Source organism: Xenopus tropicalis, chromosome 1 (assembly GCF_000004195.4).
Source record: "Xenopus tropicalis strain Nigerian chromosome 1, UCB_Xtro_10.0, whole genome shotgun sequence".
NCBI classification, from domain to species: domain Eukaryota; kingdom Metazoa; phylum Chordata; class Amphibia; order Anura; family Pipidae; genus Xenopus; species Xenopus tropicalis.
In genome coordinates, this window is record NC_030677.2 from 142,512,121 (window position 1) to 142,527,664 (window position 15,544).

Here is a 15,544-nt window from a genome sequence, read left to right on the forward strand (position 1 = left end):
TCCTACAGAAATACCCTGGGCAGGTTTCAGTGACCACGAGTACCAGCCCCAGGTATCAGGTAAGTGATTATAACTATTAGGAGGTGACAAATGTCGATTTGAAAATATATCTAATAAAAAAACAAGAGCAATACAATTGTTGTGGAGCATTACAGTCAATCTGTTTTTTCAGTTGCTGGGGTCAGTGACTTCCCCCCGACCAGACAGCATTTTCAGCTGTATCCGAGAAAAAAAAATAGGAAAGCCAAAACTTTGAAAACCTTATAAAAACAAATAATGAAGACCATTTGAATTGAGTTGTTTAGAATAGATTTATCTATAATGTACTTACTTAAAATTCCTCTTTCATAGAATGTAGGACTTCTAATAGTTTTGCCATGTCCCAGTCCCTTATTCCTACCCTCACTTGTTTCGCCCTATTTCCTCAGCTCCCAGTTAGCATAAAGGAAAATGAAACAGAGGGAAAATTGAAATCTGTGACCATGTGAAAACCTGCATTCTGTTTTTTAAACCTTTTCAAACATGTTTTAGACAGCAAACCACTAAATTCAAAGAAACGTTTCACTCTGCTCTGCTCAGGAACCACAGTCTTTTCACCCCAATTTTGTTCCAAAAAGAAGCAAACCTGGGTCTTGTCCCTTTTGGTGCTAAACCCATTGCCTCCTATAAAAATAAAAATATAGCTGTGGCATTAATATAAGATTAAGGGGGAAGTATCATTAAATCAAAAGCTATAGACTCATGCCCTTCATTTTTTACCTTGCTACTGGCAGCTTGCTAAATTCCTCATTGCCAATATGGGAAGATGTTCCCCTACAGTTCCCCTTAAAAAACCATAGTACACTAGTACATGTGCTTGGAGATTCTGGTAATGTCTGTGACATCTGCAGTTTTTTAAAGTACTAAATGTACTAAGACAAATATTACCTGCTACAGAAGTTACAACACTGTTTTTGTAAGCTCAACCCTTCTACTGCCTCATTTGCTTTCGGTCTACCTGACGCAATTTTTGGTTTACACTTTACGAAAACATGGCGTTAACCTTGCTGCAGCCACCATTCCTAACTAAGGAATAACCTTGCTGGTGGCATTGCCAGAAATGACAGTAAAGCGTTCCCTGGGCACACTATTCCAGTACTAATATGTCAGAACAAGTGTTGTTATTGTCACTTACGCAACTGGGATGGTTTCAATGTGAGGACAGAACTTGTGTCATGAAGACAGGAAGCTTTTTAAGTACCGTAAAATACAGAATATAAATTTATGTAACATCCTGCTAAAGCTCTTGTGCAAACTGATGTGATAAGATTTTTTTTTATGGTACGGTGTCTAGAAATCCATCCAGTAGCAGATCTCATTCGCCTGTAGGACAGACAACAAGCCATTTTAAACAGAAAAAAGCATCATGACTGAGCTGGTAAGTTTCCTCCATCCCACCTACACTATCCAGAATGGAACATCATACTGCTTGAGCCATACCTTTCGCAGGAATTGCCTTTATACCTGCTGTTCTCAGGACTTATTTTATTTAGCAAAAAAAAAATTATAGAAATGTAAATACTTTTATTTTAGTACTTCTACATTTAATTGCTAACTAATTATGAGACAATATGCAGAAAAAAACTGCATTTTTCAATATTGAAAATCACTGGTTGCACTTGAGACAACTCTTCTCTAAGCTTCACTCTAAAGCACTGCACACTCCAGGATCAGCATACACATAGCATGTAGAACACTTACATGTCATTCAGAACATTTGGTATTATTTCACATGATATGTTTTGTGCCTGAAACTAGAACAGTGAACAGATTTTTTTTCTGTTTGTTTCTTATTCGCATATTAATGTGCTTATATTTGCAGAATCAACAGTGCAAACAGTGAGGAAAAAAACAAGCACTGGTTTTATCTGAGACCAGAATCCTTTTATGGGCTGGTAACACCAAAAACCTTAAATATTTAATAGTTATGGTGTGGTTCTGGGTCTGGTTGTGTTTTACACCTCACACCAGATACGGCAGTGCTGTATTTATAGGTTGGCTGAGCCTCTCTCCATAATAGAGAGCAGAGACCTTAGCAAAATACAATAGTTAGTCAGCAATGGTCTAGCACCTCCAGCCCTTTCTTGTTTAAGAATGGGTGTAGTAATGGGTATAGTGTGTAGTAACCCATGAATAAATATAGACATTATATTGTAAATACTTCACCTGCCATAAAAAGGGGCTCCTTCAGTCTGCCTGAATTATATTCAAAACTAAATGTTTTTTACACATTATTACAATTCATCAGATAAGGTTTTTTTTTGTTTGTTTGTTATTTGAAATGGACATTTGCACAATTTTCATCTCCTAGTATTCTATGCCCTTTCCTTTAAATAAATAGTGCCCCAGACAAAAATGGTTTAAATTGCACTTTACCTTTTAATATATCATATTCTATCAGAGGTGAAGAGAGATTCTCTCTGTTTAGGGTCTAGGCTGAAATGAGACCTGGTTATGTCTTTTCATTCTTCTTACCAAGTAATTGGTCAGATCTCTGCAATAGCAGCAGAAAGTACCACTCCCAGTCTCTCTGCTCCAGTCCAAGCAGCCCCACCAACTGTCTCAGATTTGTCACAGATTGATTGGGCTGGGAGCTGAGACACGGGAGTTGGACTTGGTCAGGCTGGGAGCTGAGTCACATGGAGGTAGGACTTGAGTTGCTTTTGCAGAGTTCTGCTTACAAAGGTAGCCATACATGGGCAGATTTACCTAATCTGCCTATATATGGGACCCTCTGATGGGTCTACCCAATAAATATCTGGCCAATAATCAGCCAGATATTGATCAAGCAAGTTTAAAAATCCCATTGGGACAAGATCCCTCACCCTGATGGCCTATATCCCTGTCCTTGTGATCTAATTGTTTGTCCCAAGGTTCTGGATCAAAGACCTTGCCAAATGAGCGGATCTTTCCAATAAGATGTTTGCTTTTAAACAGGTAACAAGCAAATGCTACCTGCTGATTTGCTGCTATAGCTAACTAGACCTGTAACAAACTTTTGTTATGTAACCCCATTTTTAGATTAAATATGCACTTATAACCTTTTAAACATGAGTAAAATAACGGTACACACAGAAATCACGCTCCATTATTGAGGCTTTATAAACAAACTTGTAAATACATTTTTATATTATAACATTATTTAATAATAACTGACTAATAAGGAGGCCCTTTGCACATTCAGGAGAAGGCCAATAGTAGCATCCGTGAACTCTTCAAAGATAAAGAGAGTGGGAGGCCAGCAAGATCTAAATTATTATTCTACTTCTACGAAGAGGTGTCAGCCCTGTAATTTCTGAAGTGGTAATGAAGCCACTTTTGACCCAAGACTTGGTTATAGAATTCATTACAATTGTTAAATACTTTTGTATGAAAACATTTGACCATCACAAAAGATTTATGGAAACCCATCCTAAATTCCATGGGTCCTGGCCAATAGGTTAAGAATCCCTGCTTTAGGAACAAAAATATATTGTTGCAGAATAATATTTATTAATTAACTTATTAATATAGGGCTGATTTTTCAACCCAGGTGCTTAATTGCACAAAAGCAGTTGCTTATAGCAACCAATCAAAGCTTTGCTTTCATTTTTTAGATTATAGTTAAGTGCTTAAAACTAATTGCTGCTTAGTAGCTACTGGCAACAGCACTTGTGCAATGTAGCACATAGGTTAGTAAATCAACCAGATTTAAATTCTCAATTGTTTTGGCTTCTATCCATATGCAGAATAAACCTCTCTTTGGTAATGATTCCAGCTCTTAAAATAGTTTCTGTTGTTTAAAATACAGTTCACAATAGACTACCAGATGTCGACTATCAATTCCAGTTTTGGAAATGTCACTCAGCGTCCAAATCCACTCTCTGGATCCTCGTCGCGTCTTGGAATTGCCATCCTATCACTGGCTTTCATCATTGGTTTCCCCGGCAATGCCTTCATTATATGGACTGTGTTGACACGCATGAAGAAACGCACCGTGACTTGTATTCTTATTTTGCATCTGGCCATAGCGGATATGGTTGTAATCCTCACTGCACCATTCTTCCTACATTTTTTAGATAATGGCAACTGGGTGTTTGGGGAAAACGTTTGCAAACTTTGCCATTACATCGGCTGCCTGAGTATGTATGCAAGCATTTGGCTAATATCTTTCATGAGCATGGACCGTTTTCTAGCTGTTGCCAAACCATTTACCTCTCAGATTATGAGAACAAAGACAGCAGTGAGAGGTATAGTTCTGGCTATATGGCTGGTAGCATTTCTTTGTTCTATTCCCATGCCATTTTATCGCACTGTGTTGACATTTCGCAACATGACGATCTGCATGCCACTGCACAAAAGTCCTGGGCACATAGTATTCCAATATCTATTTGAGACTATGATAGGCTTTTTAATCCCATTCAGTATAATTGTTTTCTGCTACCTTTACATTTGCCTGCGCTTACGCACTGCAAAATTTCAGAGCAAACATAAGACAAATCGCCTGGTTACCCTTATTGTTGCAACATTTTGCTTGTTTTGGCTTCCTTACCATGTGGTGAATATCATACAGGTAACTGGAGCACTTACATCAGGCCCCACAGGACTGAAATTAATGAAAGCAGCACAAAAAGCCCGACCCAATGTGACAGCCTTGGTCTTCCTCAGCAGTAGTGTCAACCCAGTACTGTATGCATATGCTGGAGGCTCCTTTATCAGAACTGCAGGGATGGGATTTATGGCCAAGCTCTTTGAAGGAACCTCTTCTGAGGTCTCTAGTTTCAGGAAAGTGTCCCAAGCCTTTCGACAGAGAAGTCGTAATGAGTCAGTGGAACTTGGAAAACTTGGAGAAACTCAAGAGGAGAGCAAGACATTTTCTACCAATCCAACAGAGTGATTTGATTGTTCCTTTATAAAACAATATAAGCAGACCTATCATATTTATTAAATAACATTCACATACATGGACTTTGTTTATAGACCAAGTAATACTTGCAAGATTATTACTGGTTTAGTGTGCATGTTTAAGCATATGCAGAAAAAGTATAAAGAAATGTCCTTGAAGGAGCAATAAGGGTAACTGTAAAAATCTGCTTGATAGATCAATTCAAGTAAATCAAAAATTGTCACTGATACACATGTTAGCTAGTATGCACCATACTATAACTGGATAGGATGGGATAAAAGTATATTGCATTTATCCATGTATAAAGAATGTAATATTCTTCTCTATGCATCTATTAAGTTATGGCAAGTTACGGGTCAATAGGAGGAATATATTGCATTCTTCCAACTACAGTTGTTTCTAAGGTTAGTTCATTATTAGGCTTCCAATTATTCTCCAAACATTCCTTTTATTAAATCATTTTTGTGGCTTCATTATGAGTTATTATTTTTCGTTCCAGAAGTCCAAAGTCATTGATTACGTAAGATTCCTGCCGGACATTGTTTTATAGTTCCAGTATTTTCATTGTAAAACGAGCTCGACTACAACTGGTGCTTGGAACAAATGAATAAAATATTCCAAATCGTTGTTAAAGACTTTTAAGCAGTATAGATGGCCAACAGTTTTCGCCCTAGACCTATTAAAAAGGCAGTATTAATACATTCTGTTACATTTAACATCTTTTTATTACTTTATCTAAATAAACTGTTACAAAATTTCTTCCACAACATGATATTCTATTTAAAATACTTTTGAGGACCTTTATGTTATTGAAATGTTCACAAAAGCCTTTTGGAAAAGGGCAGTGCCCAGCCTGTATGGTTTGTTGTACTCTACTGTGTATGGGGCACTATGTGCAACACTGCATAGATGATTATGATTGTCCATTCCTCCTGCCTATCTGATCATGCACACCCAATACACTTTAATATATATATATGTAGGTATAATGACAGACTTTGCAATTCAGTGCCTTTATGAAGAGATAAATATATGCAAGTATAGAGTTGCACATATTTGACATGTTCCGGTCCCGCTCGGGGACCTTTCTAAAGAGAGCATTTCTCAAAACACACATGTTTTGTGTGTCTTGAGAAAGACCCCTAAGTTGGATTAAAACATTGACAAACATGTGCGTCACCATACTTGCATATTTACATAATTTATTTGAATTTACATTTAGTGCACCATCGCATGGACTAGTTACATTAATATATATATAACCTTGCAAAATGACTCCTGCACACACTTCAAAACAAGGGACAAAATGGCCCTGGTGCAAGCAGATTACTTAATCTAGCAAAAAAGAGATGCTGCTGTACGCTGAGAATTACTTCAAATGAATATCCTTTATTTCATATTGATGTTTCTGCCCTACTGGGGCCTTTAGCAGATAACACAATCCAACAAAAGCAATGAATTAATAGACTCACCCCGGTACACTCCCAGCAGTCAGAGGCAAAAAATATATAGTTAATTTACAGTTTCGATTCTAAAAAACTAAAAACAGCATATATTAACATATATATAAAAACAATAAAAATGAACAATGTTTATTAAGACCCCTAGGGGAAATTGTATTAAGTTTCTAAATCTAACAGTTTCAACATAATGTGTATATAGTGGGATATCTGATTCACCACTTGCAAATATATGTGGGAAAAACAGGCAGGCACTCCGGTACTCCAAAAAAAATTTCTAAGCAGCTCAGTGTTGAAGTAAAAACATTGTAGTGTATTTATCCAAATACATAAACAAGCCTTACGCATTTCGTATCAAAAGGGGCAATTAATCATTGCCTATGATTAATATATTCCTATATTAACTCCCTAAGGTCTGGGGCATAAACACATGGACCCATCACTACTAAGGGTAAGATTTCAACCTCAACTACTGAAGCTGTGTGTATTTTTTCTGAGCTTTCACCACTTGCAAAGGTAGCTTACCGATGGTTTCCATAAACCTTATAGCCTCTCTCCATCTTGTAAAGAAGAAGGAAATAATATTAGCTCCACCCCAGTGTAATCACTTACCTTTTAGTAAACTGCAGCAGCCCGGGGTACCTGCAAGAGAGTAATCCTCTTCCTTCTTGCTCGTGTACAGTAGAGTGAAAAGCTGAACTTTAACAAAAAAGACAGCTTTTTCACTCCTGGACCGGGATTCCAAAAATAGATGAGAGAAGGAAGAGGATCACCCCTTTGCAGCTACCCCGGGCTAGTGCGGTTTTCCCCTAACAGGAGCACCAACCTGGGGTATAAGGTAAGCAATTACAATCACTAGGGGGTGCCTAATATTTTGGCACCCAGAGTGATTACCTTTCCTTCTTCTTTAAGGTCCATTCACTGTCCTGCCAAATTAGGAATAAGTCATTGATATAACTATATATATATGCACAGTCCAAAAAAGACCAGCACTGGGATTTCTGTACAAAAAACTATATCTAAATGTGCATATACAGCCTACAGTTTCGGTCCTCCCTGGGACCGTTTTAAGTCAACCACACCCCACAATTGGCAAGTATAAATAGCCAGTGATAACCCATCAGTTAGGGAAATTACATCACAATATGATAATGAAGAAAGTGACTAGTGTCAAATAAATGACATTAAAAACCATACAATAACCAACAATCCGGAAAAGTGATGTGTAAACATATACAGAGAATAATAATCAACCATTTTGTATTGCCTCAAAAGTGCACACTGCAAAGATTAAACTCAGTGGAGATATACCTATCTAACAATGCAAGGAGAGCCTTGTGTAGCTGTTGTTAAGCTGCCCCCATATGATTGAATGTCATTAGAGACCCTTGATATGGTGCAATATATCCGTGTTATCGAGCAACTGCTGAGCTTCATCTCTGCATTAGTAGCTACTTGATCCCTTTATTACCTATTGGCACTACCACCAATACTCTTTGAATGTTGTGTCCACCCTGGCTGGTGCTCTAATTATTATCTTCCACACTATTAAGTACAGAGATTTTTGGGAGAACTTTGCCCCCAACTTTCTAACATTTTAAAAAATTATGGATCACATAGAGCTTTTAAGCTTGTATTGCCCCATACACTATCATAGCACACTAATGACATTTGATCATGAGGCTGTAGCTAAACAACAAAGCCCTGCTCTGACTTTATGTTTTTTTTGACACTTCATATTTAAAATCAGGCAAGAAAGTAAACCTAAGGACTTAGCAAAAGCCATAGAAAACGACCTGTATCACTGAAGGAACACTGTAGCACTGTGTTACCAATTATAGGTGCTGGCCCATAGACAGTATCTGACATTAAACACACAAGCAATGGCCAAATAGAGCAGCCTATCAAACTGTGCATTGCCTTGACATCAGCAGTGATGTAATTAATATTACCCACAGAACCCCAGCCTTCCCACTACAGAGAAATGCTTTACTATATATAAAGAAAGTAGTTACTCAAAGGAAGCATTACAGGTCCCCAAGGGGGTATTTTTGTAACTTTCTATAAACATTTAGCAAATATACTGACATAAGCAATTCTACCTAGTTGCTATTTATTCATTTGTGTGGGTGGTGCCATCATTTCTCTAATGTGGAAAAACGATTTTGGTGCAAATCACAAGGAGCCTGACCCCAGAAAGTTCCAGCAGTTGACCGGGTGTGGGGGGCAAATGAGTGCCTTTAAAAAAATAAATGTGAACGTCTGGTGTTTGCTTTATCATACATATGCTTCCCTTTTTCACCTTGTATATTCTCTCCATTATTTAGGAATTTCATGTCCTGTTTGTACAGACCCTACTGTTCATATACAATAGGTGATTCAAATTTGAAAACTGCAGATACATGCCTTGTTTGACCCTGTTATAAAACCAGAGAGTGTACATTTAAAGAAAATGTTCTAAATTCTAAATGTTCTAAAGTAAAGTTCACAAAAAAAAACATAGAAGCAACTGAATTTCTCCACTTGAAAGGCACAAGTTCTTGGAAAGGAAGGGATAGGAAAAAACACATACAATGCTCTCCACAAAAATGTTAAGAAAAACTTCTAATATGCACAATGGATGTAAAAGCATTTTTACATTTTTTAACAGTAATTCCCCAGTTATTCTACTTTGGAAGGGAATTCTATAATAAACACTATTAGCATGGACACCAGGATATCCACATTTTCTCCAAAAACCCTTTTTTTTTCTAAATGAATAAGGAAAGAAATGAATGTACTTCAAGCAGATGATTCTCCTTTAATGTTTGAGTTCAAGGCACCTGCAATATAAGAAGTACACATTCAGTTTTATGTTTCTGTGTGTACCATACTGATTATGGAAAAAGGGGTCTTTGTCTGAGGTGTTAAGATGAAGAACGGTAGGAAAGCTTAGACAATCTCAAGTTTCAGGTCCATCTCTAGAGGCCTTTTTGTTCCAGTGTCTACCAAACACAATGTTATTAAGAAGTTTAAGGCCGATGGCATTGTAACCAATCTTTATGGACATGGACTCCAGACTAAAATTGATCTTGCAGGGAAGGATAGTTTGAATTGTGGTGAAAGATCCTTGATCAACTGCCAAATGGATTTATGCTGACCTTTAGACACACGGTACAGTTTTAGCTCAAATGTTGAAAGGGGGATTTGTGGTAGGAGACACAAAAATACCTTACTGCTAACAGAGAAACATTAAAAACACCTGAACTAAGTAAGCTTTATCAAGGTCTATTTGAATAAAACCAATTACACAAAAACAGTAATGAGTCCTCGGTCAAAAGAACCATGTAATTCCTTTGCTTCTATTCTGTATACATGGGCTTCTTTATCATACTTCCTTCTCTCAGCTCAAACCTCCCAGGTATGGACATGAGCCTGAGCAGCTTGCTCCTCTCTCCCATTCCGCTCCCTTCTTATTCCTCCCTCTCCTCTCCCTGCTGTAATCTGAGACCAGAGCTACCAGCGAGCAGGGAGAAATACAGGCAGGAGGAGAAGGAAGTAGGGTAGAAGAAAGTTACATCACAGAAAGCTAATACAGCAGCTGTTTACTAAGGTATAGTAAAGCGTTCTACAAAATAAATATACCATTCTAGCTTCCACTATTGTGGATAATCTGGCTCTGGCACACGGGGAGATTAGTCACCCGCGACAAATCTCCCTGTTCGCGGGCAACTAATCTCCCCGACTAATCTCCGCGAAATTGTGCCACCGTGTGTGCCATCCCACCGGCGACTTACATTTTCGCCGGTGGGATGGCAGGTGAAGGCAACTCAGGGAGATTAGTCGCCCGCGAACAGGAAGTTTTGTCGCGGGTGACTAATCTCCCCGTGTGCCAGAGCCCTTAGAGTAAATATTGTCAGTAGCTTTCCTTCTCCTTTAATAGCTACTAAGAGTTACTTGTTGATAACTGCAGAGCTTAATGCAATATCTAATACCCCAAACCTTGGGTAATCATTCAGCAAACATGGGCTCTTCTAAGCAAATGAGGGATAATCTGAAGATTAAGATAACCAATCCAAAGTAAGGAAAGTAAGGAAAGACAAAATACCTTACATTTACAGTAATACACCATGAAGAGGCCATACAGGCCTGCTGACAGGCCCTACTTAATCAACCCCCAAAGCACCACCAATAGAATTTCTTTTGGCGTTATTGCTATTAAACTTATACTGTAACTGTGTTCTTTTAGAGAACACTTTGCATGCTTTTTTTTATCACAACAGGTCTTACAAGACTTGTATCATGAAAATTACTTTATAGCAGAGAAGAAACCAAAAAAATTTTTCAAAGAGGCCTGCAATGAGACAAAATAGGCCAACTAGCTAGAAATGTATTTATTAGATTTCTTTTGAAAACATATAAGACTTGACCTTTTAAACACGTTTTAAATCTAGGGATTTTTTCGATCAGAAGAGCCTTGGCCCAAGTTAGGCTCATAATGGACATGGATTGATTTTACAAACCCTCCCTAAATGGTTGTTTCCTTTGGTTCCTCTTTCAGAAATTTCCACTCAGTAAGACAATAGTTTGGTCTTGTAATGTTTTAACTATTTGGCTGACTTTCTTCCTATGTAACAGGTGAGGCATTTTTGGAAGGGCTGATTCCCAAAGTATAGAACAATATAAAATTAACTACAAACTGTCCCGCACAACATATTTTCTAATCTACATGGCTCGGTGTTGGTGTGGGTTGGATTACATAGGCAAATCTATATCATCATTAAGAGAGTGAATTTGCAATCACATATCTACTTTTAGGAAACCACTGAACAATGGGAACTCAGATCCAACCATTTTTAAACACTTCCTTTCACATAGACCCACCTTGCTAAAGTTTTTAGCAACTGACTATGTACCAGCCCCCAGAAGAGGAGAAAATCGAGAACTAATCCTGCAGAAATTAGAATCATGGTCGATTTATAAGTTGGACACAGTGGCCCCTAGGGGTCTCAATGAGCTTCTGCTTGTCTCAGTATTTCTAATGTAAGTGAGATGTTCTTATTGATTTTTTGAATATAATCTCAGGAGCATGCGCACTTTTAAAATACCTGAGGATCATAGAATTCTTAGACCAGGTCATACCCAGATCCAAACGTATATTGCTGTATATTTTGGTCCCACTAATATGGATGAGACTCTAGGGGGCACATTTACTAAGACACGAATCTGAACCAAATTGGAAAAATTCCGATTTGAAAACAAACATTTTGCGACTTTTTCGTATTTTTTGCGATTTTTTCGGCGTCTTTACGACTTTTCGGAAATTGTCGCGACTTTTTCGTTACCAATACGATTTGCGCGAAAAAACGCGAGTTTTTCGTAGCCATTCCGAAAGTTGCGCAAAATCTGGCGATTTTTTTGTAGCGTTAAAACTTGCACGAAAAGTTGCGCCTTTTTCGTAGCTGTAAAACTTAAAAGGTGCGACGTTTCGCGCAAGTTTTAACGCTACGAAAAAATCGCAACTTTTTGCGCAAGTTTTAACGCTACGAAAAATCGCCAGATTTTGCGCAACTTTCGGAATGGCTATGAAAAACTCGCGTTTTTTCGCACAAATCGTATTAGTAACGAAAAAGTCGCGACAATTTTCCGAAAAAATCGCAAAATACCGATCATTACGAAAAAAACGCAATCGGACGCTTTCGGCCCGTTCGTGGGTTAGTAAATGTGCCCCTAGATCTTTCATAACTCTTATGCTGATAAGATTATATTTCTCAATGAGTGGTCCATAAGCGCCATAGCAACTATAACTTAGACAAAACTACAAATTATTGTAGTTAAATTTTTTACTGTTTCTTTTTGTTCTACTTATGTTTTTATCTGCAATGTATTTTAACAGATAACAGAAAAAATACATTAATAACAGGCACAATGACACCAATGAAAAGAACCACTGTTTGATCTTCAAAGGGGAACAAAACTCATAAAAAAATACATATGGGTCAAAATGCATATTTTTTTATACTGAACTTAATGCACCAGCCTAACATTTAATAATTTCTATTACAGTAATGATCCAGGCTTTCAAATTTATGCAGAGGGGTCACCTTCTAAGATTTTGTTTGGAGTGTCAGTGACACTGCACATGATCAGTGTGCTCTGGGCAGCTGTTGAAAAGCTACGCTTAGGGGTCGTCATGTCAGCATCTACAGGGATGATTATTAATTTCAGATGCTATTGCACTAGTTTCTGAGCTGCCATGTTATAAGAATCTGATTTAATTACAAAACAGCCTCATTTTGAACTTTTATATTCTGTATATACGTGTAGCATGTTGTGACAGCAGCACTTCAGTGATGCAGAGGTCATAAGCAATACTGGGGCCTTACCCTATGGTGATCTCATGGCCACAAAAAATAGACCTTTCACTAAATAAGAAAGAACTGCACCTGGTAGGGGTCAATGCTCAAATGTCAAGGTCATTTCTGATAACAGCTGCAAGTCTATAAAGAGAAGCAGCTACATAAATCATCTTCTTGTAACACTTTCTCTGAAATATTTCTTTAAAGAACTGAGAAACTGCATTTCCCATACTTCTGCATTCAAAGATGATAACTTTCATTACCCTTCCTGAGCATCCTCTGCACCCTGTTGCAATCGGATGATGAATGAAAAAGCAGTGATAACTAAATCATTCTAAGAAGCCAACTAGATCTTGCCTGTAACTGAGGTCACAAAAAACTGAACTAGCCTGAACTGAATTCACTGCTGCCCTACATGAAGATTTGTAGTTTCTCTGGTTTCAGGGAATTGTGAAACACTAACTGATACTGAAATGCTATTTCCTATACGAGCTATATAACCACTGCACACATAGTTGTAGTTGTTGTTAAATATACATAATATGTAAGAATAAATAATAATTTATATTAAATTTGTACCATTCATAATCAAACTTGACAGATTAAAATAAGCTACTTAATTGGTATTTAAGGTTCAAAAACATGAGGCTAAGGACATCATACTTTCTCAGTGAATTAAGTTACATTTGTATTGTTAATCCACAAGTATTAATTAATGTTGCTGGCCAACAACCTATGGAATTAGCTAATGTGTATACAGGGCCACCAGGGAAGGGGAGATGGCACTGTTTTCGTCTGACAGAGGCTCAGCCATATAGCAGAATCAGTAAGTTTCAAATGTAAAGCATAGTTAGTGTAGATTCTATATCATCTATCAATCACTATATTTCACTAGAAAATAGTAAGGGTCAATATTTCAGTTTGTATACTTCTCATCTAGCGTTCTACAAACAGCTTTATTGTCATCTTTCACAAGAAATATGTATACTTTGCTAATTCTGTCTCAAACATCTACAGTCTTTAATGCTGCTTAGCACACAGTTTTCTCCTTGTCACACTCCTATCAGAATTTGAAATAAAAACTGGTTTTTAATCCTATGTAGTCAGTGCTCCTTAGAGGTCCTTGTAGCTAATCTTCAACCAGTGTGGTTTTTTCTGCTGGTGGACTATATTTTCTGCTTGGGACCATTTTTGTAATCTCTTTGTACCCACCCCTTTGGTAAACTCAATATGGATATTTGGCTTTTCAATACCATCTATGCTGATGGCAACCATAGATCACTTACCTTTCCCCTTCTTCTCTTAGTTCAGAAGAAGGGAACTGAGTCTTGAGATCAAGCACTGAACAAGTTCTTCTACCTCCTAAGTCTTCACCAGCAGCACTGGAATCTAAGTCAACAATTAGAAACAAGAAAAAATTGCATGTTATTTTATTATTTTGGAGTAAAATCATTCTATCTTGATGAATTACATACTATGCATTTGCAGTGTTGCAGTTAATCCAAGGGATGTAGACTAAGCCCATGTATCTGTGGTTTCTAAATATGATGGAACGAGATTTAAAAGTTGGACCTTGGAACCTTGAGATTCACTGAGATCTCAGACTCTGAATTGTACGTACACAGATATGACTCTTTTATATATAGGTACAGGTTTCACCAGTATTTTGGTTGGTCTGGTTTTCCTGGACAGTTTGTATTCCATAGATTTCTGCCCACAAATTTATGGTGATGGAAGGAAAAATTATGAATTGCATTATTTTATAACTTTCCACTAATTCAATCTGATCCAGCAAAAACTGACAGCTCAGCTGATTCCACTTAACTCTATGGTACTGTGCTGAATTAGTGTACACAAACGATTTTATAGCTGGAAATTATCTGTATAAATTACACCAGACAGAAACATTTATAGGAAAGAGTACTAAAAAGACATGAATTGAATACTTCAGATTTAAACTTGTCCTGTCCATTTTTCAGTCCTACAAAATCAGACCAAGGAAAATCATCGGGTAAACAAATAAGGCGTTTTTCATTAAATCCCCTGCCACTAGTGCTAGAAAACTAAGGGATAAAAAACTGCACCCTTAGAGGCTGATTCATCAAGTACGAGTTTGAATCCCGAAATGGGTAAAATTCGGATTAGATACGATAATTTCTGATGATCGGAAATGTCACGAATATGCTTACGGAAAAATCGTAATAGTCACAATAATATCGTATTGGCGATCCGAAAGTCACAAAATTTTCGTATCCAATCGTAAACGGCGGGAAAACCTTTCTGACTTTGATCGTTCTGTGCATGATTTTGGAAGCCTCCCATAGGACTCAATGACACTCTGCAGCTCCAACCTGGCCCAAGTAAAGTCTCCCATAGGGCTCAATGGCACTCTGCAGCTCCAACCTGGCCCAAGGAAAGTCTCCCATAGGACTCAATGGCACTCTGCAGCTCCAACCCGGCCCAAGGAAAGTCTCCCATAGGACTCAATGGCACTCTGCAGCTCCAACCTGGCCCAAGGAAAGTCTCCCATAGGACTCAATGACACTCTGCAGCTCCAACCTGGCCCAAGGAAAGTCATGATAACGAAGCTTTAATGAATCCGAAACTTTCGTACTCTGCGCATCAAATACGATTTTGTTGCACAAATTGTCACACAGTATGAAAAAAAATATGCACAGTACAAAAACAAACTTTTAGTATTCGGAAACAATTGTACTTTGATAAATGTGTCCCTTACTGTAATTTACTCTGCAATTGCTGAAGGGGATTTGTGTACAACCTTCACCTTGCACAGAGCAAGGTGCAGTGTGCAATGTGTAGTG

General features: G+C 37.7%; 1 protein-coding gene across 1 annotated transcript; it reads left to right on the forward strand.

Annotated features, from left to right (window-relative positions):
* The first annotated feature begins 737 nt into the window (after positions 1 to 737).
* On the forward strand, positions 738 to 5,688 carry ltb4r (leukotriene B4 receptor). Its single transcript, XM_004910745.4, has 2 exons — positions 738 to 1,417; positions 3,830 to 5,688. Exons 1-2 carry the CDS (start codon positions 1,406 to 1,408, stop codon positions 4,913 to 4,915), a joined length of 1,098 nt encoding a protein of 365 aa, XP_004910802.1. The 5' UTR covers positions 738 to 1,405; the 3' UTR covers positions 4,916 to 5,688.
* Positions 5,689 to 15,544: the final 9,856 nt, after the last annotated feature.